This window comes from Garra rufa, chromosome 10, assembly GCF_049309525.1.
Source record: "Garra rufa chromosome 10, GarRuf1.0, whole genome shotgun sequence".
NCBI lineage: Eukaryota > Metazoa > Chordata > Actinopteri > Cypriniformes > Cyprinidae > Garra > Garra rufa.
Genome location: NC_133370.1, coordinates 13,765,154 through 13,785,154, shown reverse-complemented (window position 1 = coordinate 13,785,154; position 20,001 = coordinate 13,765,154). Strand labels below are relative to the sequence as shown.

The 20,001-nt window shown below is 38.0% G+C and overlaps 1 protein-coding gene across 1 annotated transcript in view; it reads right to left on the bottom strand.

The window, feature by feature from the left end:
* Positions 1–20,001, bottom strand: part of helz2b (helicase with zinc finger 2b) — a 30,175-nt gene extending 10,174 nt beyond the window's left edge. Inside the window, exons 1-7 of the mRNA XM_073848870.1 lie at positions 19,504–20,001; positions 16,846–16,953; positions 16,202–16,725; positions 12,981–13,625; positions 11,649–12,441; positions 4,192–4,267; positions 31–4,078 (exon numbers count right to left, since the gene is read on the bottom strand). Coding sequence (XP_073704971.1) covers positions 31–4,078; positions 4,192–4,267; positions 11,649–12,441; positions 12,981–13,625; positions 16,202–16,725; positions 16,846–16,953; positions 19,504–20,001 — 6,692 coding nt within the window. The remainder of the gene's footprint in view (positions 1–30; positions 4,079–4,191; positions 4,268–11,648; positions 12,442–12,980; positions 13,626–16,201; positions 16,726–16,845; positions 16,954–19,503) is intronic.

Sequence of the window (20,001 nt, the reverse complement as noted above, 5' to 3'; positions counted from 1 at the left end):
TAATGCGTCTGTTGTATGTCACATGCTTACATGTCTGGAATGAGTTTTGGGATCATCTCCACCGTAAATGTAGTTTTCCTCTTGAATTCTGGAATGTTCATGGAAGCATATTTTATGATAAAGTTAATAATTTTGGACTTATTCACACTATTTTCGGGAGGATCCACACATTGGGTTGTCAAACCATGGGCCACCCAAGTAAAGTATTTTGGATCCAGCTCTGACTGATCTGCTTGGTTCTGCTTTAAAACTCTCTTTCGGATACAGAGAAAACACTTGGCCAGGTTAAATTCAATTGCCCATTCCTTGACCTTTTCCACAGGCAGAGAGAACATTCCAGAGAGTCTTGAACCATCAAAGGATGAATTCCAAGTTATGAGCACATTCTCTATCACAACACAGTCGCTATCATCCACAGCAGTAGCAGCAGACTCCATGTCACAGAGAGGCTTCCATATCTGCACATATTCTTCTAAATCCTTATAGTTACCTTTGGATGGGCAGTTTGCAAGTTTGGAAAAGCACTTAATTGGATTGTCAGCATGTTCCACACAAATCTCAAAGTTTGAACTCACACTCAATAACTGTACAGTTGGTGCCCAGTAGCCCCTGTCCCTTTCGGAGGTCAGCTGGACATGTACAGTATCTCCAGCTTTTAAATGGAGCGTGCAGTCAGTATGATGATCTTCTTCAGACATAAAAATGCGATCAGGATCCAATTGACATGTATCAATTGTCTCACTGTGATCTCTCACATCTGTTGCCAATATAAGGGATTTTGCCTGTTCCCAGTGTTCGTCTCGTACTGCTTCAACAATGGCGTGCCAGGTGCTTTGCTGTATCTCTGAACAGGAATTCAAGTTCTGCATTGGTGTCTGGGTCATGCTCAATGAGTATATCCGTTTTTTCCAACTCAGTGTCACTTGTTTCTGTTTTTTGTCAAATATTGGTTGATCCTCAAGTTGTAAATTTCTGTACTTAACAGGAAGCCTATCAGGGAAAGTTCCTTTGTCAAATGGAAATGATAATTTGAAACTTTCACTGTCTGGTCGAACAACAGTGACAAAAGCCACTTTGTATGTGCTTTGTTTATGTAGATTGATGGCAAGATGGAGTGACTCTGCTTTGCTCTCATACTGTTGTGCCCTCATTTGATCTCTTTTCGACTTGTCACACAACAGATCAATGTCTGCTTGAGAGTACTCAACAGGACGATAACTGAGAACTGCATGCATGAGCCTCTGAAGAACCACATCTATGTATCGGCGAATGGGTGAGGATGCCTGTGTGTAGGAGTCCAGATGCAATGAATAGTGCCCAAGTAAAGCTTCACTGCAGGAGAGAGAACGAACGAAGAAGGCCTTATTGATACTAGTCCTTAATTGAAGAATTGCTGGAGCCAACTGTGGATGAATGTCATCTGTAGAAATCAGATCAGCCATTCTGTAAAAGTCAGATGTCAAAGCTGCTGATTTAATCTTTTCCCACACAGATGTCAGGATGATGAAAATACCATAGTTCTGCTCATCATTAGAATCCAGATATTCCTCCAGTGCATGAAGGGAACCATGCTCCTCATTGTCTCTCTTCAGTCTCCTCACCAGTTCAGGTGAAGCTGTCACCGGACAGTTACATGTGTTTGGAAATGGGACACCAATCAGCTGATCAATAGCTCTTTCAAACATCAGCTTCAGTTCCGTCATCATTAACCTGCACTTGCTGTCTTCAGCTGATGTGGGATCATCAGGACTAGAACTGTCCACATGTCCAGAGAGTCTCTTTTTCTTGTGATCAAGTGCAAACTGATAAGCCACAAGGATGCAGCCTTCTAGAGAATCACACTTCATCTCATTTTCACCTGGCTGGTTGATGATGCTATCGGTTTCACTGTAGGACAATACCCTGCTTGACTTTATGTGGGAAAGCACCAACTCTTGCTCCACTAGTTTGCCTTTTTTCTTTTCCACTTTCATAATTAAAGAGAGTGAGCGACGAGTTTTCCCATGTGTCAAACTCCACATGTCTGATTGTGCTACCAAGTTCTGAATGTTGTCCTCAGACACATAGCTAAAAAAATCTGCTTTGTGAACTCCAATTTCAAAATGATATTTAGAGTCACTGACAGAGATAGCATCTCGTAGGTGGCTGGGGTTGGCATCTCTAGACCCTAGAGAATACACAGTGAAGGTGACTGTGTTACTCAGGTCCACTCGATTTCTGTCTATATGAAATGTCAGGTGTGAGGATAAAGGAATGACTTCCATATGTCGATCACTCATCATCTCCAATTGTTCTGCCAAAGGGGGAGCCTGACACCTCAGAGGAGTGCAAAGTTTAGTGTCTGTGTGTATGGTCAGAACTTTGGACACTTCATAATTAAACATTATGTTTAACTCTTCAATCATTAGATTTGCTTCTCTCTCCCCTGGCTTCCGGTCTTTATCAGGTTGGGCATAGTTCCAGTCTTTTTTAAGTCGTGCTTTGCGCTGGCTTCGGGCAAAATGGTAAGCCACCCTGACACAGTCATCCAAAGTATCAAATCTTAGCTCACCGTCACACTGACTTATCATATTCTCAGCCTCCTTGTAAGTTAGCTTCTCTTTAGATTTGACCTTAGAGAGACGAAATCCCCTTTCTAAGATGTTTCCTGATTGCTTATCCACTCTGACAATTAGTGAAATGGCTTTGCGATCTTCATCTTTTATAAGACTCCAAGAGGTAGTGGCAAGATGTTTTGGGAACATGAATGTAGGTTCTTTTCCAGGATCATAAAAAGTTGCTCCCATCTCTTTTGCAAAGCTATCGAGAGAACTGTCCTTAGACAAAAAACTAGCCACATCTGCAACATGGACCCCTATTTCATAGCAGCTTCCCAGATTGTTAACACTAATGGCATCATCTAAGTCACTAGCTTCGGGTGGATCAACAGTAAAGGTAAATTTTAAACCTGTGAAATCTGTTCTTTTGTTGTCATCAATTCCATCATCATTTATCTCTGGAAATGTTTCAGGCAGGGGAGGAGGTGTTAGTTTATACTCTGATTTTAAAATGTCAAGTCCCTCCTCTAAAGATGTCCCAACTGGTAGAATATCAATAACTCTGCCTAGCGGAAATGAACAGTGTTCTTTCCAGCCCAAAATCTGAACAACAAAAACATGATTCTGTTTTGTTTGTTCATCAACACGAAAAGTTCTTGTTACTGTCCAACTGTGATCGACATACTTCCATACTGGAATAAAATTGCGAGCTTGTTTCCTAACCAAGATACGTATTTTGGTGGTGTTGTGGTTTAGAGGTATCATCATTTTTGGCAACAAGTTGTTGTCATTGTTCTGCATTCGTCTGTGGTAATTTTCATCCTCTAAAAAACACACAAATTCAGAGGATGTATGTCGTCTATTTGTGCAACCTAAAACTCTCCCAGTAGGACTGCCTTCATCATCTCGTCCAGTCTCAACCACAACTTCATCCCCAGGGAAAGACATGCCGATGTTTTTCCTCCCTGTAATATTAATGTGTTTTAATGGATTGTCATAGGGTACTACATAGCCTGACTGGTGTCCCTTCATCACCAATTCTCCATGCTTGTAGATAGCAGGCTGTTTCTTGATCAGCTCCAAAAGGTTTTCTTTTTCAGAAGAAGAGAATAAAGGCCTCTTTTGTTCAATCGATTCATCTGAGTCCTGAGCATCAGAATCATAGCCATCCATCTCTTTCAGTATAGCATCAGTTTCAGCCTGAAGAGGTACATCACTCTCAGGCATTTCTACCTTTTCTGTCTTTTGAAATTTTGAAATTTCTAATACTTCCTGTCGTAGAACATCTTTGGTCAGATTATCTGGTTTAACGCTGCCCTTGCTGATGCAATGTTCTATGTAGGACCTCCAGATTTTTGAGCACTTTCCAAAACAACAAAGAGCACCAGCATCTCCAACTACTATCACCAGTGATTGGGCTCTGGTCAAGGCAGTGTTCACTGCACGAACGTCATCAAAAAACTCTGGGCAGCTTGACTCTGATTGAAGAAGTCGCTCTCTGGTCTGAACTGTAGTTATGATGATGACTCTGAACTGTTTTCCTATAAGGACACATAAATGTAAACATAATAACAACAATAATAATAAAAAAACATACAGGCAGACACTAATTGTGACTGAAATAAAATATCAGATGTTCTGAAATCCCCAGTACCTTGAATGTTTGCTAAATTTTGAACAGACACTCCATGAACTCCTTTTTGGCGGAGATGATTTTTGATTACCTCAAGCTGAAGAATGGAAAGAGAAAGGATGTATTGATGATGTATCAGTATTGTGATTGTAACAGAATTCAAGACTTTGAAAACTATTACTGTTTATTATCATTTTAACAGGGGTGTCCAGACTAGGCGAGTGTCCTGCAGAGTTTAGCTCCAAATTTCCTCAGCATATAGTTGAAGTCAAAAGTTTACATACACCTTGCAAAATCTCAGTGGTGGACAGTAACGAAGTAGTTGTACTTCGTTGCTGTACTTAAGTACATTTTTCAAGTATCTGTACTTTACTGGAGTAGTTTTATTTTGAGTAACTTTTACTTTTACTTCATTACATTCCAAAGCATAAGACCATACTTTTTACTTCACTACATTTCACAAAACATGTCGTTTCTCCTTATAATATATCACGTGTCCCGAGACGCAGTGTCTGATTAATGAACAAACTGATTCTTTTCAATGAACCTGTTAAATCGGTTTACAAATCGCAACAAACGATTCATTCACGAATTGGACTGATCCAATTGACCATATGCACGGATTACTTCCTTGTTTAGTCAAGCCAGCTAAGTAATTTCCGGTCAACTGTACTGTGCCGTAATATGAGCGCACTTTGTTCGTTTTCTCTACATAATCCATTCACAATCGAAGAAAAGTTTTGTTTGTCTAAGAGGACCAAATGTCCATCCACATATACCGTTTCAAGAATGACAAATGCCAGTTTGAAAAAATATGCGAGTAAAACGGCTAAATATGCGCGATTCATTGCTATGATTGACAGTAATGACCGGACAAAACATCTGACAAGCTGATGTCAAAAAAAGAGCTGTGCCTTAAATGAATCAGACTACATTCAGAGTAACAAAACTACAGCATTAACAAGTTTGTGTTGGTTAAATATAGACTATTTAATAGCTTTTACAGTTCAAGATAAAGCTTAAAAGATGTTATTAAATTATATAAAATATTTAAAATTCATATCGATTTATATTTAGTGCATGATATATTTATTATACCATTAATATTTAACTTATTTAAGTATTTAAATAATCCATATCCTTATAGGCTGTTTCTGTCTGAGCTTATAATGACTTTTGCACTTGCTATACTATATACTTTTGTGTGGTAAAAGTACTACAATTTATAATAGGCCTACTAGTAATTTTATAATAAATCGAAAAGCAAGACGTCTTGAAAAAATGGGAGTTGAAACAAAGAATTTATACTGACAAGAAGTGAAAGTCAATAGAACGTTCCATTGCAACAGCGGCGCCCAGCAGCAGCCCTACGCTTCCGCCATTTTGGAGTGAAAGCCACTCGGCAGCCCACTAACTACATGCTGTCGCTATGGCTATCAGCTGCTTTGTTAAAAAAAAAAAAAAAAAAAAAAAAAGGAACATTAAAGCTAAAATACACACCCTGAATGATGACAACATTTTTAAATATTTATTTTTTTACTCCTTTCTGTTCATTTCTTATATTTTTTTTGTATTAGCCTATATTACTTCTGTTAATTATTAAACCATAACTCGTTTGTTAGTAAAATGATTTGTGAATGTTTTGTACGTACCCTAACCTAATTAATGCAATTAAAAAATATGACACCACAAAATAAAGTAGGCTACATTATCAAAAACAGACTTTGTCTTGCAATTATTTTTCGCAAAATCTTGGCTCTCTAGCATTATAAACGCTGAACTAATACCAACATATATAATTAATTTAAGGGCATGCATTCGAAAATTGGGAATGTTAAACAATAAATAAATAACATGAATATAACAGCTTAACATTAAACTGTTTTTGCAGTATTGTCTTATATTTATGGCCATTAAAGCATGACTAAAAACTCCAAAATTATTTAATTATTTAATTATGAAAGACACAGCAATACATCATGTTCTGTACGATCATATTTGTAGTGTGTTTAACACGTACAATATAATGTAGAAATAAAACATATATTTCAGACCTAGGCTATAATAGTAAATAACAATAGTAATAGTAAATGCATAAAGTTGCATTAAAAAAAAATCAGCAGGCTGCCTCAAATGTAATGGTTGGATTCCACAATTGATAACATAAAATATATTTCATAATACAATACAACTTTTACTCTAGTAGTCATAACATTTACTGATGACTTAATTTGAGAAATTGATCTATTGTGCTTCTGAATTGGCTGTGAGATTCGCCAATTTTGGGTGCGTAAAATGTAATGGATTCTGATCCGTAAAATAAATCTAACAGTTTGAGTGACTTTTTTGCAATTTTTAAGGTCACACACTACCTGCCTGCAGTCATTGCGTTGTTTTATTTCCACTTTGACTAATATTTCGTTGTCATTCTGTCTGCTTCTGCGCTGTTGTCCAGTTGGAATTTTCACTCCAGAATGGCGGCCGCGCTACTGAAGCGCCATCTAGTGGCTGTTACCAGAAAAGCATCAGAGTTTCGCCTCTTGGTATTCTATACTCTTTGGTTGAAATGGCAGCTGCAGCGATCCTCTACTGCCATCTTTTGGTTATATGGATAATTTAAATTTTAACTTTAAAAAAGACGTTTTCCGTGAAAATAAATTTTTCCATGTTGTCATTATGAATGAAATGTGATCTTTGACGTGAATTGTATTGCACAGCTGGGGAGTTGAAAAATGATAAAGGCTTTAAAATATTACATGATTTTAAAAATGTGTTCATGACTATGAAGGCGATTATCAAGAATACGATTAAGATGTTCTTGAAGGGAAGTATCGCTAGCAAGCCAACGGTCGCCTAAACACGTTATGATAGTGTTTGCTGTCAGCATTTAAATGTAATCTCCTGGGATTTCTAGGCTCCGTATTTAAATGATGTTGTTAAATAATATGAAACTGAATGTTCGTGCCGCTATGGCTATTTACAATGTTGCGATTATTATTATTCTCAGTTTCTGATAAGAATGAAGCAGTAGAGGAATCTCAAGAGTGTTCACCAATAGACCTTTTTCACAGAAACCGGAAATACGCAATCGCAGGGTATGCAGACTTCCTGTGTAATGTCAACACAGCAGAAAGCCGGGTAATTTAAAATTAAAATGGAGAGAGTCTACACAACTTCCCTCGCTGGTTTGTCAAAGATAACTTTTGTAGACCCCATAAGAGTCGTGTAGGAAAACTCCGTCACAAAGAGGAACAAATTGGATAAAGGATATACGTTTTTCCACTAAGAGTTTATCCGCGTTTATACACGCTTAACGTACGTAAAAAATGACCAGAAAACCCCAAATTTCTGTCATACCTTACTTGGAACAAACACTAACTACTATCAAAAGAACGAGCCCTTATTCCACAGATAAAGTGCATAATATCACGTTAAGCGTTTTCTCCCCCATAGAAGCCCATTATAAGGAAACAGCTTGGTTTATTAACTTACCTTAACAGTGACCAGGGAAGACCAAACTTCTGTTAAATTTCACTTAAAATAAACACTTGCTGCTCTCAAAAGAACGAACTCTCATTCAGCATATAAAGTGATCGCGCCCCATAGAAGTCTATTATACAAAAAAAAAAGCTTAACGTGGCTTAAAATTTTACTTATAATAAACACTTTCTGCTGTCAAAATAATTAGCTCTTATTGAGCATATAAAGTGAATAATATAAAGTGAATAATATCACGCTTTTCTCCCTATAGAACTCCATTAAGGAAAAAGCTTAACATTGTTTGTTATAATGGACTTCTATGGGGCGCGCACTTTATATGCTGAATAAGAGCTCGTTCTTTTGACAGCAGCAAGTATTTATTATAAGTCAAATTTAACATACGTTTGGTTTTCCCTGGTCGCTGTTGAGGTACGTAAACCACGTTAAGCTGTTTCCTTATAATGGGCTTCTATGGGGGAGAAAACGCTTAACGTGATATTATTCACTTTATATGTGGAATAAGGGCTCGTTCTTTTGATAGTAGTTAATGTTTGTTCCACGTAAGGTCTGACAGAAACTTGCGGTTTCCTGGTCGTTTTTTACATACATTAAGCCACGTTAAGCGTTTTTCACGTTGTTTAACTGGTTACCGGCATACCGGGGCGGAAATGGGTTTACACAGCAATTACGTATTTCCGGCGCAAAATACGGAAGTTGTGAGAAAGGTCTATATAGACCTTTTTCCTGAGTAAACGATGAGCGCCGCCATTACGAATTCTAACGTCAGATTGAATGCTTTTCTGTTCCGGTTTCCATAGGAACCCATTCAAATAGCGTCCATGTCTTTTTAATGTAGCTAACGTCCGCTGCTTCGTGTCATCTACACACTCATTAAAGTGAGGCACTGACAAATGACGGTCATTGCGACATTGCCAAGTGATGGCGCTATGGCGCCATTTGCTTTTTAAAAACATTTTAATAGGTTTAACATTAGTTTATTAGCTCGGAATATACCCTAATTTGACTAAAAACAATGCAGACCGGAAATGCAAAGCATTCTTTCAGTTAAGAGTCGGACTTACTTCCGTGTTCAGGAAAAAGGTCTATAGCACATATAAAATGAGCCTCAGCTGAAGTTTACGAGCTGGCTTATCTTTATGCGGAAGTTCTAAAGAACGCTCCGTGCATAAGGTCAATTGCAGCTGTTCTTGAGTTGACAACTCACTGATTCAAATGAGCCGTTTGTAATTATTAAAAAAATATATGCTAATATAATAAATTTAATTAAATAGCCTATATAAAATTGCAAAATAGTTCAGAACTTTTTTTTTACTTACGTACACAAAAAATGTAGTAGGCTGTGCTTTCACTCGAGTAAAATTGAAAGAGGAGTACTTTTACTTTTACTGGAGTAATATTGTATTATACGTATCTGTACTTTTACTCAAGTACTTGATTTGTGTACTTTGTCCACCACTGCAAAATCTTCAAAATGTTATTTTACCAAAATAAGAGGGATAATACAAAATGCATGTTATTGTTTATTTAGTACTGACCTAAATAAGATATTTAACATAAAATATGTTTACATATAGTCCACGAGAGAATATAGTAGTTGAATTGGTAAAAATGACCCCGTTCAAGTTTACATGCACTTGATTCTTAATACTGTCTTGTCCACAGCTGTTTATTTATTTATTTATTATTATTATTTTTTTTTTTTGTTCAGTGAAAGTTGTTAATAAGTCCATTGTTTGTCCTGTACAGTTAAACTGCCTGCTGTTCTTCAGAAAAAGCCACCCACTGTCACACCCCTGGACTTTGAGTTGGTTACTCCCATCCATTCCCCCTGCTGTTTTCTGTGCTTGGTTTCTCCCTCATTGCCTGCACCTGTGTGTGTTAATCACCGTGTCTATTTAATGTGTGTGCTCACCATCATGTTTTGTAGGACATTGGCTGTGTCCAAATTCAGGGTCTACATCCTTCGGAGGACTCATTTGAAGGATGTTACGTCACAGTGCCGCGACGAAGGCTGTCCAAATTCATAGGATCCTTCAAATGCGGCCCACAAATACGTCCTCCTTTTCCCCGAATTTGAAGGATGGGTCTGGTGGATCCTTTCCCGTCCTACCTATCCCAAAATTCCTTTCGGCAGAGCGCTTCCAGAATTTTCAAATAATGGCGGACGAAGCAAGCGGTAGTAATGATGGAAGTTTTAAAAAAACTGGCGTTTCAAAAAAATTTTTTTACAGCGGTTGTCTAGTTAGGCCTTTGGTTTTAGCGTTAAGCTTATTTTTTTACATTTGTATGTATATATGTTAAAAAAACATCACTTTCGTAAACTAGCTTCTTTCTTACTGCCTGTGTGAATATCCCCTTACACACAGCTAATTTCTTGTTAGTGATTGAAGATGTTTTTAACGCTTTTAGGGATGAAAGAGTAGTTATTATGTTTTGTGCAGTACAGATAACCTTACTTCTTGCTTAGCGCTGTCACGGTTGCTAGGCGACACGATATGAACAACGGGGAAGGGAGGGAACTGAAAGAAGTGTAGGCTGTCCAAATTCACTGACACCTACTTCCAGGTTTTGCGGTCTTTGGAGGACCCCTCCTCCTTCAACCTGGTAGGAAGGATCCTAAGGAGGATGCAGACCCTGAATTTGGACACAGCCATTGTTGTTACCATCCTGCGTTCCTGTGTTTCCCCGTTGGATTTATTAAATACTTTTCGTTTACTAAGTCGTTGTTCATTTGTTTTGTCTGAAGCGTGACACCCACAAGGTCCCACAAATTCTTAGTGTTTTTTCCCAGCATTTTTATGTATTTGAACCCTTTCCAACAATGATTGTATGATATCTTTTCACACTAAGGACAACTGAGGGACTCATATGCAAAACTATGCATTAAGAGCCGGGGGTGTAAACTTTTAAACTGAATGGTGTGTACATTTTTCTTATTTTGCCTAAATGTAAATTATCTTTTTTTTTTAGTACTTAATTTAGTACTGATCTTCAGAAGCTACAGAAGATACTTACAGGTACATGTTTCCCAGAAAACAAAATAAGTAAAATTTACCCTAAACTTCAAATTTTAAATGTTTTCACCCCTGGCTCTTAATGCATTGTGTTTCCTTCAGAAGCACCAGTGAGTGTTTGAACCTTCTGTAATAGTTGCATATGAGTCCCTCAGTTGTTTTCAGTGTGGAAAAATTGGATCTCAGAATCATACAGTCATTGTTGGTAAGGGTTCACGGGTACACAGAAATGCTGAAAAAACAAAGAATCTTTGGGACCTGAAGGATTTTTCTGAAGAACAGCAGGCAGTGTTCTGACAAAAAAAATGGACTAATTAACAACTATCACTGAAAAAAAGACACAGCTGTGAATCATTCAGGTAACAACACAGTATTAAGAATCAAGTGTATGTAAACTTTTGAACAGGGTAATTTTTCAACTACTATTTTCTCTTGTGGACTACATGCAAACTTTTATTTGAAATATCTTATTCAGGTTAGTACTAAATAAAAAATAACATGCATTTTGTTTTGATTCCCTCTTAAATTGGTAAAATAAAACTTTTGACTTCAACTGTACCTGCCTGGAAGTTTCTAGTATGCCTAATAAGATCTTGATTAGCTGATTCAGGTGTCTTTAATTAGGGTTAAAACTAAACTTTAGAGTATAGTGAACCTCAAGAACTGAGTTTAGACAGCCCTGCAATACAGTATTAGAATTTTGTTGTGTTTTTTTTCTAATGTTTCTTCCTCAAAATGTCTAAAAGAATTTTAAATCAAAGGATTAAGGAACAAAAATTATTAAGAGGAAGCAGAATAGTTAAATTCCTTACATTTCTTATGCCTGTTTGATTAATATTAAAATTTGATATTTAATAATTGCTCATAGAGCAAGTCACCAAGCAGCTCTTTTACAGTATGTCATTAGGTTTTAGTCATAACTCATTTGCCATATGTCAGAGTGATAAATGCTTTGAATTGTACCTGTTGGCCTTCACTAAGAACACAGATTTGCTTAGGCTCTTTTTGACCCCACTCCATTGGCCAGCCAGTCAGAAGTTCTTGCACTATGTTGACCACAATGTTGACCTCAGCAAAATTGAACCAGGACGTGGAGGTGAAATTCAGATGGCATTCTCCGTTGACATGCTGAAAGATCAAAGGGTGTAGCCTTGGATGGGGAGGGACCTCTCCTTTGGCCTTGATCCCATCACTCACATAAAAGTGAGTCGATACAAAGTCCACGATCTCTGCAGTTGAGCGGTAGTTCTCATTAAAGATGACTCTGCTATTCTTGGCAATGCTGCTGCTCTGATCCTGGTAGTAGCGAAAGAGACGATACAGCAGTGTGTGTTCTGATCGTTTGTCATCAGTTACAGAGAAAAGTTTTGGAGCCATCTGCATGTGGTCTCCTGCTAAAACCACTCGAGTGTGTTTGTCTGCTAAGCCCAGAGCCATGAGCGCCTCACCCTCCAGCATCTGAGATGCCTCATCAATCAGGATATGACTGAAGAAACCTTCAGGAAGCTTCAGCTCACGGAAACGCCGTGCCATTGATGTGGTGGTTATAATAATACGATGTGACTCTAGATCAGAGCGTGCTGGGCGGATGAAGGACTGTCCATCTCGAGAGCAAAGACAGTATTTCAGAGTGATGTCATCTGTTGCCCTGATTGATGCCCCACCTCGGTTTGCCTTTATCCTGAGTATTTTGAGGTTTGGGTGTCCATTTGTAATGTGTGGATGAAAGTGCTCTCTGACATATAAGTCTGCTGAGCTACAGGGAAGGAAACTCAAAATTAGATTTCTTAAATGTACATTTAACTAGGCAGGAGCTTTTATTTACACAGGGAAAATATTGCAACGCGTATTTAATTACTGTTGCTATCTCATGATTCAAATAAACAACTCATAATATTGCTTTTAATGGACACATAAGTAACAAGTAACTTCTTTATGCCATTCTTCTGAATAATGAATTCTGATCTGGTCAATCACTTTTGTAAAATTATAAACTATAATTGAGGTATAATGTCTGAAATAATTTCTTTCCATAATTTCTTTCTTTCTGTTTTCACAATCCGTCATCAATCGGCCATAATGGCGGAGCAGAACGTGAACAATATCAAGAAACCGAACAGAACTCGTAAATTTAGCTGATTATTGCTGCTGAAAATGGTCAATTATTGTCATGTTTTGGTCTGTACTAATCGGTCAGACTGGGAAAAACATTTGGAGTACTATAGACTGCGAAAAGTTATACCCTCTATAATGATTTAAAATGAACATAAACTTATTTACAACTTAGAAACGTACCTGTTAGTATATGTACAGATGAGCACTTTGTTTTCAGAACGAAGAGCCAGCTTTGTGGCTGCTGAAGCAAGACAGAGCGTCTTCCCGGTGCCAAATGGCCCGTATATTAGCAAAGGAGGAGCCACTTTGTTGCCCTCACATTTGCCAAGGATGAAGTTCAGGGCAATTTGCTGCTTGTTGTTTAATTCAGACTGTTTGGTTATGTTCACAGGGACACAACACTTACTGAAGTCAGGCAGAACGTTGTGCAAGTCTGGTAGGTAGTCAATAGCCTGGTGTATCTGACAAAACGACAGTCTATCCAACTGAAACTGAACCTCCATTTTACACCAGGTTTCTTTCTTCAGCTGTAGCTCAGACACACACTGTGCAGACAGATGAAGACTGATGTGATACTCACCAACAGCCTGTTTGAGCACCAATGCCTCATACACATTGTTTCTGTGCTCTACTGACTCACTGGCCTTTGCTGGTATGCAATTCACCAAAGCCATCTGCACCCCTCGTTTAAGCATCAGCCCTTCAGGAGCATCTGGCGTGAGAGAGCAGGGCACCTTCAGAGTGGCAAAGAGCGTCCTTGAATCAGTGAAAAACTTGCCGTCACTTAACTGGTCAGAGAGAAACACTCTCGCACAAATGTTTAATCTACAAGTGTGTAAAAAGAAAACAGAGCCAACCATTAATATATTGCATATGTATAAATGTGAAAATAGACAAAATGAGCATGCATGCACATATCCAATAGTTATAAATTATAAAATCTTTATTATGGACTGTAAACCAAAATGATGCAGATATACAGTGTATCCCTACTGATAAACAATAAGTTTACTTTTAGCTTTGTCTTAAGATCACAGAACCAATAGAGTGTTTTCACAAGATTGAAAGTAAACAGTGCCACTGAACTGAATGGAAATTGCATATTTTTGCTGCTGAAAATGGTCAATTATTGTCATGTTTTGGGCTGTGCGAATCGGTCAGATCAGGAAAAACATTTGGAGTACTATAGACTGCCAAAAGTTATAAATCAGGAAGAAGAGTGCAAAAAACTGTCTGAAGTAAAGAAAGCGTTTGTGGTTGGCCAAACTGAACCAGGATTTCCAGGACAACAACCATGATATCATTCATAGCCTAATATTTCACCTACCTGACCAGAAATGATAAGAACAAACACAAATGTTTTCAAGATTATTGTCCTGGAAATCCTGGTTCAGTTTGGCCAACCACAAACGCTTTTCGTTCCTCAGACAGTTTTTTGCACTCCTCTCTTTGATCTGTTATAACTTTTGGCAGTCTATAGTACTCCAAAGATTAGTACATGACAATAATTTATCATTTTCAGCAGCAATAATCCGCAAAATATGCAAGTTTAATTCAGTTTAGTGGCATTGTTTACGTTCCGTGCTGCCAATGTGACCAATTGATGACGCATCTTGGAGATACTCCATTGGGTGAGACCCACCCTTAACCTCGCCACTGGTTCTATATGATCTTCAGACCAAGCCAAGAATTTTATTACAATTTGTGAAAAGATTATATGTACAGATGTCTTTTCAGATCAAACCAGTAGGCCAAATTTCACAGCTTTTTAACAATGTAAAAGTAGTTTTATGGCCAGGCATAGACAGCTGTGCTAAAAAGTTGTCTGTAAAGAAATTTTAGTGGCCACACACCCTAAATATTTTTCACTTAATTATTTACCAGAGTGAATCACACTTTGGCAGTGGCAGACAGTAAAATATGTCAGAGAGTGCAAGAAGTGTTGCTACTGAGACATACCACAGTAATGGGAGTATTCATAATGGATTCCACCTATTCAATGTGAGCATTAACGCCAAACCATATCCACCATTTCATTCAGTAATCTTTTCATCTTTTTATACGTCACTGCCTCAGCAACATATTTTTAAAGCAGCCCTGCCCATTTTCAACCATTTGTGTAAACGGCAGTCAAAAAGAATGCCTATAATCTTTGCATTCAGTTTGCTGTCAGTTACCTTCATATTCAATTTAGTGATTATTATACCTAACTTGTATAATACATTATATAATACAAGTTGTATTATACATAGATATCATCAAATGCTTCGGAACCCTGAATGAGTTCAAATTCCAGAGTTAGAGGAATGTGTTGAGGAACTATTACCTATTTTAGATGTAGTCATTCTATTCAAGAAGTAAAATCTAATTTGTTTAGGCAGTAGAACAATGTTGGCACACTAAGTAATCTAACTCAACTGTATTCAGATTATTAAAAAACGTCAGGAGAAAGGATCTAACAGTATCTGCTAGGGAAAATATGTCTGTGTGTGGCTGATAATATGACAGTGTTGCCCTGTAGATATCAACAAAAGGTTATTGGACTTAGATCAGCATGTAGTACTATTTACAATTACATATTGAATTGCTGTTACCATAAGGATATAACCTCCCTTGGAACTAAAGAACCAATCAATATCTTTAAAGTAAAATCCACCTGTGAACCCCGAACCTGTTTATCCACCTCTACATTCATCTTATCTATACAATACATCAAGATGCACTGCACTTTGTGCACATTTTATACTCTTATTAGGACAGGCATGAATTTGTATTTAAAGAGAAGTCAATTTGGATAAACATAATGTGTCCTTGGTCTATAATTCATCAAATGTCTCGCACATTCCCAAGAAACTTTCACAGTGAAAAAAGGTAGATAAGCATTTTAGTTAACCCAAAAATGAAAATTCTGCTAATAAAAATTAAGGTATACTTTGAATTAAGGTAGCTTTCTGACCCTGCAAAGACAGCAACACAACTATCATGTTCAAGGCCCAAAAAGGTAGTGAAGACATTGGTAAAATAGTCCATCAGTGGTTCAAATTTAAGTTTATTAAGCTACGAGAAAACCAAAAAGAACTCAAATGTGCTGTGCCTTGTTTGCAAGCAGCGCAATATAGACTGACCCAGAAGAGAAGAAATCGTTGAATAAATTTTTCACCAAAAGTATTCTCGTAGCTTTCTCGTAGCTTTTTGGTCCTTGGATGTGTCAGTTGCATTCCTGTCTAAGCAGGGTCAGAAAGCTCTCAGATTTCATCAAAAATATCTTAATTTGTGTTTCAAAGATAAACAAAGCTCTTATGGGTTTGGAACAATGCTGGCCTAAACAATGCTGAAACAAATACTAACCCATAACCCAAGGGTGTTTCAAGTGGTGCACTATTTCTACAAACTACTTGTACCTGCTAATGAGCTCATCCTCTGCGATTTCCTCTGTGAACAGGAAGTGGTGAGCTCTCTCTCTGTAATTGTCTCGATGGAGCGGGGAACTGTGATCTGCATAAGGACTGAACTGTAGGTTAATCTTGGGTGGTTTGTATTTACTAAGTAACTGCTCGTCCTCCTCCCTTCTGGCAAAGAACGGCACAATAACCCTGTTCCCTCTGTTCCAGCGCTCATCTGAAAAAATCTCAGCACATTCGCTCTCTTCTGCCTCATCTGGCTGGACGTGGAATTGCTGACCGACCCTCACTTTCAGTTTCCTGAGCAGAACTGGACGTATATCGAAATCAAATACCAACCACTGCTCGTACACACCAGGGCGGAACGATAGGAACGACACACTCAGCTGGTAGGTGGAGAGAGAGGAACGAAGGTGGTGGCCTGCAGTGTATGTGATAGGGGGAAAGGTGTTCCTTAAACTGTCACTCAAAGAGAAAACAGCACCATTTTCTGCTTTCAGTAGAGCCACATGAGCTAAGGACCTCTACACAAAGACAAAACACAAATACACACAAAAAACAAGGAGGTTATCAGTAACTACTGTGCAATATGGAAAAACGGTGATGCAGGATGATGCAGGTTAGTGCAGGTTAGTATTTCTGACCTCAGTAGTGATTGTGAATTTCCACCTGATTTCGCTGTCTTCTTGTAAACAGTCCAAACTGAGAGTCTCATCATGTGTAACACATACATCATCCACCTGCTCAGAGATCTGCAAAATACATATACAGTCATGTGAAAAAGTTAGGACACCTTACTGAATTCCATGATTTTCTGTATTAGGACCTGATAAAAATTATCTGTTACTTGCCAGGCCTTAAAATTTGGAAAACAACCTCAGATGAACAACATCACATAACATATCACACTGTGTCATTATTTACTTAACAAAAATAAAGCCAAGATGGAAAAGTCAAGTGTGAAAAAGTTAGAACACCCTATGTTTCAGTTACCTGTAGATCCACTTAAAGGAGCAATAACTTGAAGTAATCATTTTTTTATATGACTTTATTGGTCTCTCGCATCATTCTAGAGGAATTTTGGCCCACTCTTCTAATGTTATTGAGGTTTGTGGGCATTTGTTTATGCACAGCTCTCACCACAGCATTTGAGTCAGGATGAGGTCTGGACTTTGACTGGGCTATTGCAACCCCTTGATTCTTTACTTTTTGTGTGTTTTGATCATTGTCCTGTCGCATGACCTAATGTTGGCAAAGCTTTAGCTGTCAGATGGACATCCTCACATTTGACTCTATAAAACTTTGGTATACAGAGTAGTTCATGGTTGACTTATTGACTTAGAGGTTGTGCGCAGGTCCTGGCTCGAAACAAGCCCAAAATCATCTACCCTCCACCAGCATGTGTGACGTTTGGTATGAGCTGTTATTGCTGTTATGTTCTTTAGGTTTTCGCCAAATATGGTGCTGTGTATTATGGCCAAACATCTCCACTTTAGTCTAGTCTGTTCAAAGCACACTGTTCTACAAGTCATATGGTTTGTTCAGATGTAACTTTGCAAACCTAAAAACATGCTGTCATGTTTATTTTGATAGAGGAGGCTTTCTTCTGCCAAGCCTTCCAAACATGCCATTCTTGTCCCATATTTTTCTTATTTTACTATCATGGACTTTATCATTTAACATGTTAACTGAGGCCTGTAGAATCTGCAGTAAAGTTCTTGAAAGGGTTGTCTGCCATTTATCTGAGCATTACATGGTCCGATCTTGGGGAGAATTTGCTGAGACATCCACTCCTGGGAGGATTGGTGTCTGTTTTGATTGTCTCCCTCTTGTGAATAAACCTCCTCTCTGTGGAACGATGACTTCAAATTGTTTGGAAATGGCTGTATTACTCTTCCCAGATTGATGACAGCAACAATTGCTTCTCTAAGAGTGTCACTGATGTCTTACCTCCTTGGCATTGTGTTAACACACACCTGATGATGATCAGTTAATAAAAGGCATATATTTTTAAAATAATGATAAAACAGTGCTATTGTGCCATGTGTTATTGTTCATCTGAGGTTTTATTTGTCAAATTTTATGACCTGCCAAGGACAAGATAATGTTTTATTATGTCCCCATACAGAAAACCATGGAATTCAATAGGATGTCCTAACTTTTTGACATGACTGTTCATGAGTCTAAATGTACATTAAACATACTTTTTAAGGTCAAGTTGTTCCAAACCTATATAAGTTTCTTTCTCTCTTTTTTTTTTGAACATGAAAAAAGATCATTTAAAAAAAATGTGACTATCAAAACAGTAGAAGGTAGCCATTGGCTTCCATTGTATGGACAAAAATACTATGGAAGTCAATAGCTGCCGTCAACTGTTTGGTTATGAGCATACTTAAAAAATATCTTCTTTTGTATTCAGCAGATGAAAGAATAAATTAATATATTTCCTGATTATTTACTCACCCCTATGTCACCCAAGATGTTCATGACATTCTTTCTCAGTGGAAAAGAGGAAAACATTCCAGGATTTTTCTCCATATAGGGTTAAAGGTCCAAATTGCAGTTTCAGTGCAGCCTCAGAGGGCTCTACACAATCCCAGTTGAGGAATAAGCATCTTATCTAGCGAAACGATCAGTCATTTTCAAAAAAATAATAATAATAATTTACATAGTTTTTAACCAGAAATGCTTATCTTGCACTAGCTCGACCTCATGCATTAAGTAACGTAAGGTAAAACAACAATGTCGGATGATTTGGAAGTTGGAGGAGAAAATGAGATGGAGTTTTTCGCCCTACCGTACCTCTTTGAATCAAAGTACACAGATGAAGAACTAATCATGTGCAACTTTTCCAAAGTGATTACGTACTGTAATGCATGAAGGAGCACATGTACATTGTAGAGCTGGTGTAAGACGAGCATTTGTAGTTAAAAAGTATATGCTTTTAAATTTTTTTTTTTTTAAATGGCCGATCGTTTCACTAAACAAAACCCTTTTTCCTTGGCTGGGATTGTGTAGAGCTCTTTGAAGCTGCATTGAAACAGCAATTTGGACATTCAACCCATTGCCCACCATTAATGTCCACTATATAGAGAAAAATCCTGGAATGTTTTTACTCAAACCCTTTATTTCTTTTCAGCTGAAGAAAGAAAGACCACTTCATGAGGCAAAAAAGTGATCTCAGTGCCATTTTTTGGGTGAACTATCCCTTTAATTTGCATGGTACTTAAGATAACATATTTTAAAAACATTTCAAATGGTTGCGCAGTGTTGCGTTATGTCTACATTTTCATTGTACTCACAATAAGAATCTCATTGCAGCTGCGTCTGTACTCCTCCAGTAGTTTCTCCTGGTATGAAGAAGGCTCATGAGTGCTCAGCTGTCCATCTTCTTGCCTGCTCTGTTCGTCCAGTCGTTTTCTCTGAGTTATCAGATGAATTAATGTTTTGTGATCAAGGTTTGTGTGTTTTTGTAAGTTCCACACTGCAGCTTCTTCTGGGCTACTGGCAAAGGTGCATCTGTCATGGTGCACACAGCACCCGACATCCTCCTTAAAATACCAACACACTTCATATCGAATAGGTCGTGGGTGAGAGGGCCGCGTGGACACAGGGCTCCATCTGTGACCTCTGACCTTTACTCTTACTAGCAGAAGATTGTGAGAACAACGGTGAGGTGTTGTAATGATGGAGTAGGAAATGCGAGAGTGTTTATGAGTGCAGGCGTTACAAACAGCTCTCAGCTCATATATCTGCATGAACGCCTGCAGCTGAGCATCTCTAGACTTTACCATAGACAT